Below are 13,401 nucleotides of genomic sequence, written 5' to 3' on the forward strand. Positions count from 1 at the left end.
GACCACTAATAAAGAAGATAACTCAATTATTATAATTTGAGTATACAATTTCTATTTGACAAAGATTCCTCAAATTAGTTCCACAAAAACTAGGTTGTGTTTTTTTTAAGCGTATTGCCTCTTGGTTCTTTTAGTGACATTATTTATGTTGTACAATTGAAGATGACATTATGTTGACAACACGTTTTGTGCCTCAATTAAAATCTTTCAAAAACCAAGGGTAAGAGATTTCTGTATATAGTAATTATTATAACAGTAACTAGAAATTGTGGACTTAATAATATTGTTTATGATAGTCAGTATTTTTGTTCTTGATGAAATATTGTAAACTTTATTATTGGTGAATCTCAAAACCTAATTTTAATTGTTATTATCTTATCAAAAGATTTTAGATTGGAAGTTTTATCGCTGCCATTAATTTAAACACTGCATATTAGGTTAGAATTTTACCTCTTAATGTCACATGATGTAATACAAGACAAATCTTCTCATTACTAACTGTATGGACAAACCCTACACAAATAAGTCTATGGAGACAAAGATATTTGGCAACGCTGGAATGTTTTAATCCTGATTTGAGTCCAACACGAAAGAAAAAGTCCAACTGTACTCAACAAAAGCTTTATTTAGTACGGTGTTAGTAGAAGTGAATCATTACAACAACCTGTTTTTTCTACTTTCTAGGAATTTTCTCAATATTTGATGTGTTAAAGTTTGTGCCAATTATGTGATACTAATTATTTACCATTTGTACTGAATCTTCCAGTGTCTCTGTTTATATGCTGCTGACGTCGGTTTGTTCTCACCGAACTTTGGTTTATGTCCCTGCTTATGTGCCTTTCTTCAGTTGCAGTACTACCTGGAATATTTCTGGGAAAAAAACATTGAAAATGTTAATATCAAAGAATTATTAACATTACATATAATGGTTTCTGACTTTGTAACGGACATTATAATATTACTATGATGGTAAATGACTTTAAGATAGAAAAAATTCTACTTCGATTACATATTTTACTTACAATAGATTTGACCAAAATCTGGTCTTAAATTACTCAAAATATTTTTTGGCTAAAATCTATGCATATAAAATCAATTGGGAGAGAAGGGGAGGGGGAAATGTCATACTAGGAATAGATGAAGCCTTGTGTTTCTTGACCGTTGTTGTTTAAGAAGCTCAGCTCCATCCTACAAATAAGGTAAGTTACATCTCGTTTCAAAATGTGTTTTTTTATCAAACAAAGATATCAAATTCATTGACATTTACACTAAAATGACTAAACATTATATTTATATACTGAAGTTTATGTTTGGGTTGGATCAGAGACAATCATGAAATGTAAGAAAACAGTAGTCACAACTCTTTAATTACATGTCTACTAGTTCAAACATATACACTTTTTATTCATCTAAATTTGTGGAGTACGTATGTGACCCTATAATGCCACACTATCTCCAATATATCATTAATAATTAATTTGTTCTTTATATTCTTTTGGGAAATTTAGATAAGAGCATGGTAATGGCTTTTAACATGATGGTGGACCATATAGTCATTTATTTTCAGACACACACATTTGTTGTCACCAGATATCAGATAAACTTGTACTTTATCTTGATACTTGTCCATGTCTTAGATACTAGATCACTTCATGTCATCTTGATATACCCAAATAGTGACGTAACCCAAGGAAGAAGATATAAGAAGTACGATCTCCATTGTATAAAAAGATCACTGTAAAATAGGAATATTTATAACATATTTGTCAACCTAGTTAAAATGGAGAGAAAATGTAAAATAAACCATGACTTAAGTGTCTGGAACCCTCAATACAAGAAAAATCTCTTGGTTTCCATGCCAATGGCTAACATCTAAGATGATCATAATCTACGGAAAATACAAGATGTCGAGCTCGTGAACCAACCTTAAATGTTGCATGATTGAGCTTCCACATCAAATTCTTAATAATTCTACTGGTCAGGTATCTTGGGCAAGGAGGTTTATTGGGGTATAGGATAGAGTGGAAGCAGGCTCACCAAAAGATAAAATAACACATGGCCAAGACAACTTACAAACATCTTGATAGGAGATTCTCTTTTGAGTTAATTTGAAACAAATGGTCCGCTTCACCACCAAGAAGATTGATGTTATTGTTTTTCAGGAAAAGAATACCCCTTCTACACTCAATTGGACCTAGTAGTAATACCTGAAACAAAATTATACATCAGCCATTGTCACAAAAATACTGTTGCTCAAAACTTTTAACAAACATTTATAGATTTATTTACAAATTAATGTATATTCTTCTTTTTTAAGCTCACATTACATTACAAATGATTTTCTAACCTATTACACTTGGTGATTTAGCTCATCGTGCATTGCTAATGCATGTTTACAAATAATTCTTTTATGAAGTACACTGCAAATAATCCAGTAATAATAAAAAACTCATTGTACTGAAGTAAAAAAAATGATAAAACCAGGCTGCAACTACCCAATCAATAAATAGCCTAAGGGTAATTCCATTTCAAATCAACCAATGAAAAAATAATTCCGAACCTTGACCGCTTAGATTTTGATAATTTTTTGTATGAAAGTTGTACCTACCACGACTAGCTAAAATGTAAAATTTTATATTTTTCTGCCTTTGGATTTTTGAATGACAGGTTTTTAAAAACCCACATTAAGGCAGATTTTGATCATGTTAAGACAATAATCTGCGTATGTTCTAAACAAACGCTAAGTAGCTAAAAAACTATTAAAGCTAAAAAATTTGTTTCATTCTTTCCATTTGAATTTCTTTAATTTGATACATCAAATGATTATGTTTTGTATACTATGAATTTTTTGCATCCACTCAAAAATTGTTTTTGAAAGACTCAAAAAAGTCCCCTCTTTTTTTGGAAAAAATGTTATTTGCACTATAACTGACTACATATATGCCAAATTTCAGAATGGGTTTTTATTTAAACAAAAATATTTTGTTACTGGAGTACACACCAGTTTGGTGTGAAATTATTTCCCTTCACTAAATCATCTAAATCTGAGAGGTCTAGACCATTGGTTGATTTGACACGGAATAACCCACAAGATGCAGCAAACATGAGTAGTCCAAATAAATGTTGTAGGTTTTTCGATTTTCAAACCCACCTAAAAGAGCTAAATAATGTGAGTTAAGTTAACAATCCAAATGCTTGTTGTCTTGTACTGTACGAGCTCTTAAAACCAAAACACTTTTAAAATTCTAGCATTGCACTGTGCAATGTTTTTTTTTATCTAATTCTGGGTAGTTTATCTAATATATCAAACATCTGAGATTAAGAGACCAGGAACAGTCGTATTACAAATTGAGTAAGTGGTGTGTGTATGTGCAGCTGTGGGGAGGTAGGGAAGTTGCGGCTGTGTGGGAACGTACTTGAGAATGTTCTACGTTGGAGCAGTCAAAGCAAAACAAATTCTATTGTTTCTTCAGACATTCTGGGTTTGTATCATAATCAAATAAATTTTTTTTTTAATTGTATTACAAGTAAGTAGCTGTACATTGTAATAAGAAAGACTAAACAACAATACTCATGAAAGTAATGTAGTATGTCATTAATATATGAGTAAACAATAAAAATAAATTATAGTGTTTACCATTTGTGTACATACGCTTATAATACTACAACTATAAATTAATACTAAAACATATATGGCCCTTTAACCACTACACAAAGTATGAAGCTTACTTTTAAGCTACCTTGAGACCAGGAAGAAATGGTTCAGTCAACTTTGGAATTGGGGCGTACTCCATGGCCTTTAAAGTGGTTAAGCCATCGGAAATCTCCATCATCAACACTCTCTTAGGGTTGGGCTCCCAGCTCTGTTTCTTAGGTTCATCAGCTGACACACTATCATTGCTTTCAGCCTCATTTATGTTCTGCGCTGCTCGCAGTTGTGAGTAGCAAGACTGGCCTATGTCACGTATCCAGTTTATCTGTAACCGCAAAAGTTGCTACAAGACAAACTTAGTACGACAGTTTAGAAAAAAGACTCAAGAATATTGTATTTTCATCCCACATGATGATCTACTGACAAAGTCATGGAGTTTTAAATAATTTCTTTCAGACATATCAATTTAATGTAACAATGTCTTAAAGGATACCTATAGTCATCTATTAGAGTATAAACATCGCCTACAATATATCAAATGTGTGTTGTGTTCGTCTATATTATTAGATGACCAACAAACAAAATTGTAGAAAACAGATTTTGTAACATTTAGACAAGGCTTCAAGTAAGCCAGAATTCGGGACAGTATGCGAGGTTTAACGTTCACTTAAAAGCAGACAATATCATGGCCCAAAGAGTGTTACTCCCCCCCCCAACCAATGGGTCGATGTTTAACATTTCAATATAGAGTTGAATTTGAAATATTTTAAGTTATGTACAGATGGATACACACAAACACAGAAATCTGGTTTATGGATATTGGATATCTAGATATTGGTTTATCTCAGGTGTTTATCAACACGTGCATATCACTTTTCCATAAAATTTGTATTGGTTTAGCCACAGGATCTATCAGTTTCTCTAAGGTTCATAACTCGATTGTTCTTTAAAATAAGGCTATTCACATTGTATGTTGCATTGTTTTAAATAGCAAATTTGTCCCGGTTATTTTATGTTACATAGAATTAAACTAACAAGACAGTTGTGAACTAAAACAATTTTTAATTAATGCAATTAAAATTAATTCTTGAAAAAGTAAAATATTGAAATCAATGAGTAAATCAAGCAATTATTTATATTACAATATTTTGCACCTACCTGAACTGTATATTTCCCACTCAACTCCAAGTTTCCATTGTTATAGTTGGTTGGCAGACAACCATGCTGCACATCTTGTAGATCAGCCAACAACCACTGGATACAAACATACTCTTGTAGAGAGCCGTAGACCTGGACCTAAGTCAAATAGGATCATCTTAATTATTTTATTTGGTTACAAAACTTACAGTAAAATACACAAATTAAATCGTATAAGAAGCAAAAAACTGGAGTGTCACCAAGGTTATTATCAGAAATCAGAAATCTTTATTCTTGGACTTAGAGTACAGAATTTGCGTCATACAGTTATACATGATGTGAAATCAAGGACTTTATTTTCTTTGTTCATGTGGTTAGGTGTTCCTCCAGGTGACAAACTCTTCTAAGGTGTAGAAGGAGTGTTCTAGCAACCATTTGGTGAGATGTTTCTTGAAGTTTTTCTCTTGGTGGATCCTTTTTAACTGCTCAGGCAAGAGGTTGAACAGCCTTGCTCCTGCATAGCACGGCTTCTTCTCATAGAGAGTCAGGTGGTGAATTGGCATGGCAAAGTTTGTGGTGTTCCTGGTGTTGTATTGGTGATTATCTCCTAGTTTCTGATGAAATTTCTCTGTGGTATGTTTGACCACTTCTAGGATGTAGAGTGATACTACAGTAAGGATTTTTAGTTCTTCAAAGGCGCCCCGACAACTGTCATATGGGTTAAGACCTAATAATGTTCTTACTGCTTTCTTTTGTAGTACCAATATTCTTTGGACGTTTCTGGCAGAGGAGTTTCCCCCACACTATCAGCCCATACCTAATATGCGACTCAAATAGCGAGTAATATGCTATTTTAGCTGTTTCTAGATCACTAGAGCTCTTTATTCTTTTGAGTGCATATAGGCTGGTGTTTAACTTTCCGTAAAGCTGGTCTACGTGTGATGTCCAGGTGAGTCTATTGTCTATTGTAACGCCAAGATATTTTGCTTCGCTTTTAAGTTCGAGATCTGGAAGCCCAGGTAGCTCTGCAGTTCTATTTCCAAAGTTTAGTTGTTGAGTTTTGTTCTCATTCAGGATCAGGTAATTTTGATGACAGTACTGCTTGGCCATGTTGAATGTTACGAAGGATGAGATTTCCAGTCTGTTTGTCTGTTTTTCAGTAACCAGGAGTGCCGTGTCATCTGCGTACATCATTGTTTGGCCATATTCATGCAGATATTTTGGCAGGTTGTTTGTAAACAGGATAAAAAGAATTGGTCCCATTACCGAGCCCTGAGGAACACCTCTTGTGATTGGGAGTGAAGAAGATCTTGCTATGCTGGTGGTGTTTTTCATAGTGTACATTAGTTCAACTATCTGTGTTCTGTCGGTCAGATAGCTTGAGAACCACTTTGCAGCATTACCTTTTATTCCCATTGTCTTCATTTTATTCAGTAAGAGGGAGTGGTCTAATGTGTCAAAAGCTTTGCTATAATCCAAGAGGAAACCAGTGACCGATGCCCCTTCCTCTAATTGGTCAATGATATGCTCAACTAGGTTTGTAAGGGCTGTGTTAGTTGATCTCCCTTTTAGAAAGCCGTGTTGTTGAGTGCTGAGGATGTTGTTATTGATCAAATGACTCATGAGTCGGACAAGCATTGCCTTTTCAATTACCTTGGATATAGTTGATAGAATAGATATTGGTCTATAGTTTCCTACTAATGTAGTGTCCCCTTTTTTGAATTTTGGAATTACCTTAGATTTTTTCAGGGCATTTGGAAAAACGCCTTCCTTGAAAGATAGGTTAACTATGTATGTTAGAGGGATGATAGTCTCCTCTTTGCAATGTTTTAGTAATTTTGAGGAGATCTCATCTAATCCTGATAATGGCTTCGCCTTAAGGTCAGAGATAATTTTTGATATTTCTGACACTGTGGTTGGATTTAGTATCAGTGCTGGTGTATTTGCGAGTACAGGTGGTTCTTTTTCCAGGTTAGGCATTTGTTGGTTACTAATGGCTTTTTCTGCAACTGTGCTAAAATGATTGTTAAGATGCTCGGCCACCAGGAGTGGATCTTTAATCAACCTGTTATCAACTGTCAATTCAATCGGTTTTGTAGACTCACTGTTCTTGCATCTCTCATAATTGATTATACTCCAGACGGCTTTTTGTTTGTTTTCTGCATTCTGAATGAAGTTAGATGTGGCTTCCTTTCTTGAGTGCTTCAGTCTAAGGTCATATTCTTTCTTTGCTTGTGCTGTAATTTCCTTGTCTGCCAGTACACCACTTCTCACTTCATTTTCCAGAGCCTGGAGGTAGATATATTTAAGTCTGCTTGCTTCTTGATCAGGTGTCTTGTGGTAAGATCGTCTTCTGGGTCTAAATTTCATCAAGGGACATGTGACATTGAGTGCCCAGTTAAGTGTGTGATTAAAATTGTTGTATGATTCGTCAACATCCAAGACATTCAATACATTCTGCCATGATTCATCCTTTAAGACTTGTTTTAGATGGTTAAGATTTGTTTGAGAGAAAAGTCTTTTTGTTGAATTGGGGAGAACTTTATTTTGTGTTTGCATATTTATATGGCAGGCCTGGGCAGTGTGATCCGATAGGCCAGTGGTTATGACTTCTGATTGGATGTCTTTATTGTTCATGTTTGTACATATGAAGTCAATGGAAGTTGAAGTGTTATAGGTGACTCTGGTTGGAGGCAGACTTAGCCTTCGGATGTTGTGACTAGCTAGCATGTTTCTTAATTCTATTTTTCCTATATTTTCAGACAAGTCATCTATGTTTATATCTCCCATGACCACAACAGGACATTTCCATGTAGGTATCTTGTCGAGTGTCTCAGACAGGGTGTCAAGGGCTATGTCAAGATTACTGTTTGGCGGTCTGTACACTCCCAAAAGGAAAAAATGAGTTTTTCCGAGGTTGATGCGCACCATGCAGATTTCACAAACCTTTTCAATTGTTTTGTCAGAAATGTCTAGATTTTCAACTGTATTTCCCAGATTGTCATTAACATAAATTGCCACACCCCCTTTTCTACTAACTTCTCTTGAGAAACCCACTTTCAGTGTGTAGCCATTAATCCTGGTGCTGGTCAGCTCTTCACTTCTAAGACCATGTTCTGTTAAGACAACTAGACTGGGCTTTTTGGTTTCAAGAAGGTCATTCAGTCTGTTAGTTTTCCTTTGGAGTTGGTTTATGTTTTGGTGCAGGATTTTTAACTTTCTGTGAAAGTTGGATTCTTTTGGTTGTGCAGTAGAGAATTTATGAATATCTTTGTTTTGTAGTATTTTAGTTTGCTTGTGCTCCTGGGTGAAAAAAAGTAAAAAGTAAAGAATGTCTTATTTTACCAGGCGAAGTTAGGGCTAAGAAGCCCTCTCTAACACTTAACCTGGGGACCAACGGCTTAAAGGTGACTTCCGAACCACCACCAATGGCCGGGCAGGCGGGCCGCTTGCAAGGACAGGATCGCTCAGCGGTCACCTGTCCAAGCAGCAGCCACGCTCGGCGTTGCTTGATCTGGTTATCTTGCGATAACCGCCGTACCCACTACACTGCGCCATTGGGTGGTTGATCTAAAAAAGTCTGAGGCGATTTGTTTCTATTGGAGTCCTCAAAAAGCTTGTCATCGGTATCATTGTAATTATTGCCTCCTTTTCTCGTATGAATTTGAATCTGTTCAAAATTTTTCTCAAAGAATTTTTCATACGTTTCTCCCTCTTCAAGTTTCTGTGCTGTGACTGGTGGCTTAGTTGGTCCCACCACTATGCTTTCTTGTGTAAGACGAGACGATTTCTTCAGCAGTTTTGGTGGTGAGTAGCTATCAGGTTGGTATATCTGAGCCTCGACCAGGATTTGGTCATTGTCGTTATTAGATATAGAGTTTACTTGTGGTGTTTGGTATATATGATTTGCTGTATCCACTCCAGGTAGATTTCCTATCTGTTCAGTTGTCGTAATGAGAGCTTGTTTGGATTTAGCGAATTGTAGTGAGACGCTGAACTGGTTTTTTATTTTATCTTGTATTTTTCTGATTTTGGAGGTATTCAGCTTATGAGTTTGAAGTCTTTCTGTACTATCTACAGAGTAGTCTGTACTACTACTATTAGTTGTTTCAAATCACAGTGTAGGCTATAATTGCAAATTGCAAGTTTTTAATTTTCCCTTCCAGAGTACCCTACTTCAAACCAACTACAGTAAAACCTCCTTAATCCAGCATTCTATAGTCCGGAACTGTCTATAATACAGCATCAACGGCAATAGACAAAAATTATAGAATTGCCTTCACAATGAACATTGTAAAGTGAGCAACTCGACAGCTACCGCCGACACTCAAGAGCCACAAAGCGTCATGCTCTGAGCAGTAAACTTGTAGTACAGTACTGTACTGTATTTCATACTATATTCAAATTTATTTCATCATGTACTGTACTTACAAAACGCATTTTAATATTTCTCCTGTACTTATATATTAATTTATATTGTTTAATTAACCCATGTTTAAATAATAAGTACATACAGTAAAAGTTTTTGTGTAAATTGTGTCTTTTTTTTTGTGCGACTCCTATATTTTTATAAATAACCTCCACAATCAAGAATTTAAATACTGTAACAATATGTTTAGTGAGAAGTGACTTTTTTTCATAGTTGGCATGTTTTTAATTTACAGTGTACTTTTTTAAATATTTTATAACATTGCGTTATCTAAAGACTCAACAATTTAGTTATGTTACATATAGAATAGATACCAAATTATTTTTGAAATGTTTGGAGCCAACTACTGTATAAAGTGGATAAAATAAACAGATTTTATAAATTGAAATGTTTAAGGACAGAACATCCCTAAATGAAGTTAGTCTGACTTCAACAACAAGAAAACAAGAACTATATAGCCTGTTAAATTAGTCTACAACATAATACGCCATATTTAGCCTATACTTAGATATTCTAAATAGACCTATATTATCATTTATGATTTTTAGATCTATTAATAAACAATATGATTTACTATGACTCTAACAATTTGTTTAACATACTTAAAAGTACAGTGTAACATCGTACTTTACCAATTCTGGGTGGGATCTGTACCAATCCATGCAGTTAAGAAGCCATTCGTTATTTGGTAACATTTGTATCTCTCTGCTCCTCAAATATCTACATACACTTTCAGCTTCAGAAATATTCATGTTAAAACCCTGAAAAACAATAAATATTTCAAATTAGGGTACTTTGGGATTATACCGACCACACCAGTATGAAGAACACAAAAATATAAATTTATAGAAATAAACATGATAGAACGAAAAAACAACTGTTTAATTACAAAATTACAAGCATTTACAGGTATTAATTGTTGTCGCTGTTATCTTATCTTTCTCGAGAATCCCGATTGCGGCAGGCCGCGCGGCATCACATGATTATTTAAGTTTTTTGCATTTCCATTACAATTCAATTTATATTTCTGATCGGCCCTCTAGAATTTGGTATTTTACTGATAGGTACTATCTCGAGGGATGTTTTTCTTTCGTTGACATCAGCGCGGGGCAGCACCGTGGAGCCGAAGCCCGCGCTGATGGCCGGAGGCACTCGCATTTTGGGTGGCGGAGTGTAATCAAGAATAAAAACAAGTTTTGTGTGTTTTTTTCAATAAAGAGTTTAGTTTTGTTTGGTAATGTTTGTTTTTGTTGAATTTTTGTGTTTGGAGGTTGGAGAAATGTAGGGGTAAAACACGGAAGTACAACAAAGCAACACACCAGCTGAACGGGCGGCGAGACTCTGCAATCACGTTATCTACTAGACCTCTGTCTGAGGATGGGGAGGGGTTTGCGATAAGACAATTCCTGTTTTATATTGACGAAATATTGTTCTACGCTAATCTAGTAATCAGTAGAAGCAAAATGTGAAATAACGATTCATGTCTGGGTGTGGTCGGTATAATCCCAAAGTACCCAAATTAGCCCTAAATATTTTGTAATCTGAGACCACATAACTTGAGTCTGAATGCTTTCCGTGTCTCTGTTTCCCATTATGAGGACTATAGCGACTTTGAGACTGACATTACCATGAGATTAGTTTTCCTCACCATTAGGATTTAATTATCACATTGAATCACACTTTCTTCAACTCTAGACACCAAAGGTTTATTAGCAGCTTAGGCTAATTTACCCCTGTCTTACCTACAGTGTAGACATCCGAGCATACAAAAATTGGAGAACAGACCTGAAAGCTTCGAAAAAGGGCTGTTTGAGCATTTTTAATCTTCTGTGCAGGCACTGTTGCAGATCATATTTCCAAGAAAACAGCAAACAGCTTAATGACATTCTATTCAATCTATGTACAGATATCAGTTCTCTTGTTAGAAGAAACATGCACCTATCCTGGAGTCTCCAAACTAATCATACCTACAATCTCCGTACAAATAACAATATCACAATTCCCAAAACTAAAACCACTTTCTATGAGAGACAGTTAGTTCAAAATTAAAATCTATAATTTATTTTTAATTAGGTGGCAGTTTAGTTTATTTTTGTATACAGAGTTCCAAATTTTATGCAGACTGAAGGGATCTTGGAAACCATAAGATATACAGCAAAGATGAAATGGACAAGCATTAAACAAGACCAACAAATCTATATGGTTAAGTTAATTATTGGTTGCATTGCTCAATTGCTGCAGTAAAACAACTGGTTTTAGTCAAAATTTTCAAACTATCAAAGTTTTCTTATTAGTACACACATTTTGACAAGCAATCATTTACAAAATGTATGAGATTTCTTCAAGATATTTTTTAAATATTATGACGACAAATGTTTTCAAAACCAGCAAGACCTAAGATATTGGGTAGATGAGTCATTTTTTTAATGCAACAACACTCTTTTCTTAATTAAAAAAAAGATATTTTACTGATTTCTAAAATACATATATGGTATACTTTCCTCGTGGGTTTCATCACATAGTTAATAAAAGCCCACTTTTTGTAAGATTGTTTGAAGAGAATTTTTATTCTACCAGTTGGATGGTTGGTACATACTTAACTGATAGAGCAAAATGAGCCGATAATGTGTTGAGATCAGCTTTTCAGTGTAACATAAAAACTACCAGAACTATATTAATTTGTTGACGGAATTTAGAAAACCTTGCGATCAGTAATAAATACAGAATCCAGTACCTTATATTAAATAGCAGTTTTGTTTGTTGAGGCTTCAAAAGGAAACAAAATTATAAACAAATATGAACTACCTGGAATATAACACAAATTTTAATTGGTATTAATTTATGTACAATAGATGGTTTGTGTGTATGTAAAAAATCAGGTACCTACTTTGGTATTATCAAGGGGCCGCTATTTTTGGAACAATGTTTCTTTCTGGGGACCTAAAGAAAATTATTATTATTATTAGAATTTACTTGACTTACTGTGAAAATTACATGTAATGACAATCAGTTTGTGTTTACTGCCTCCCAAAAGGAAATGACAGGCAGATTGTCCAACTTCAGAATCTTTACAAGCTTGACCTTTGCAGATCACGTTGGACAGTCTGGCACGTGGTCTAAGGTTGTAAAATTACTGATCGGAAATGCCCCTGGCAATGATTGCGGCTTCAGTGGTGCCACCATGCCAAAAAACATTGCATGAGATGTTACCTAAACTCAAGCTCAGATCACATTGAAGCTTGTTAACTTATTATATTTAAAATAAATATGTATGTATTTACCTACTTATATAGCCAATTATATATGCAGTAGACAGGGAAATAGTGGTCTCCTCCTCGCCGACATCACTTCCTTTTGGGAGGCAGAAAAACAAGAACACTGATGGTTATTATGACATGTAATTTTCACAGTACGTCAAGTCTGTTCTTTGTAATAATGTAGTTTTTACAGGTCTCCAGTAAGAAAAACTCTTCGAAACAAAAGTGGGCTACGGATAATACCAAGTACCTCAATTCGTTATGAAATTAAAGTATACTACTGTAGGTTATTGTGTGAAAATTGCTTTATATTGTTTTAGGTAATTTGAATAAAGTAAAGATAATTATCAACTTTATCCATTTCACACTATTTGTCAAAATAATATTCAACAGTAGAGGTAGTGTTTAATCAACTAAATAGGCCTGTATATCAGACGCCTCCAGTATGATTTCACTTTAAAAAAATTTGCTTACCATAACATGTATCCCTAATCTGGAATGTTCAAACCTGGATAATTCTCATACTCAATAAGTGTGTATTATCTATTTAAACAGATAATAATTTACAGTTCTATTAACATCATGCTCGTCCCTAGTAAAAAAAATTATCAAAATAACATAGGCTAGTTTCTAATTAAATATTAAAGGCCTCAACTGTTCACTCTCGAGAGGTTCAAATTTCAATTTCCATAGACTACTCATATACTATTAATTTATTGGTTATGTTTGTTTTATAGATATAACCTTTTTGCGTTGGCGCGGTTTTTGTTTTTTTTTGTAATACGCCAATTATTTGGCAGATGATTATTTTCTCTCTTCAACTGTAGCTTAACCAAGATTTATATTAAACGCAATATAAGAAACACTATCAGAAGTGTAATAACCTTAACTCTGTTCGCTGGATTTAAAAGAATACTAGTAAAATT

At 34.4% G+C, this 13,401-nt stretch overlaps 1 protein-coding gene across 1 annotated transcript; it reads right to left on the minus strand.

Moving 5' to 3' along the window:
• Positions 1-737: 737 nt before the first annotated feature.
• LOC124371074 (recQ-mediated genome instability protein 1-like) lies at positions 738-13,204 on the minus strand. The gene is made up of 6 exons (XM_046829386.1): positions 12,950-13,204; positions 9,851-9,979; positions 4,811-4,948; positions 3,741-3,977; positions 2,074-2,207; positions 738-870 (listed from the first exon to the last, which is right to left on the minus strand). Exons 1-6 carry the CDS (start codon positions 12,950-12,952, stop codon positions 738-740), a joined length of 774 nt encoding a protein of 257 aa, XP_046685342.1. The 5' UTR covers positions 12,953-13,204.
• Positions 13,205-13,401: the final 197 nt, after the last annotated feature.

The sequence above is a fragment of the Homalodisca vitripennis genome, unplaced genomic scaffold, assembly GCF_021130785.1.
Source record: "Homalodisca vitripennis isolate AUS2020 unplaced genomic scaffold, UT_GWSS_2.1 ScUCBcl_921;HRSCAF=3880, whole genome shotgun sequence".
NCBI lineage: Eukaryota > Metazoa > Arthropoda > Insecta > Hemiptera > Cicadellidae > Homalodisca > Homalodisca vitripennis.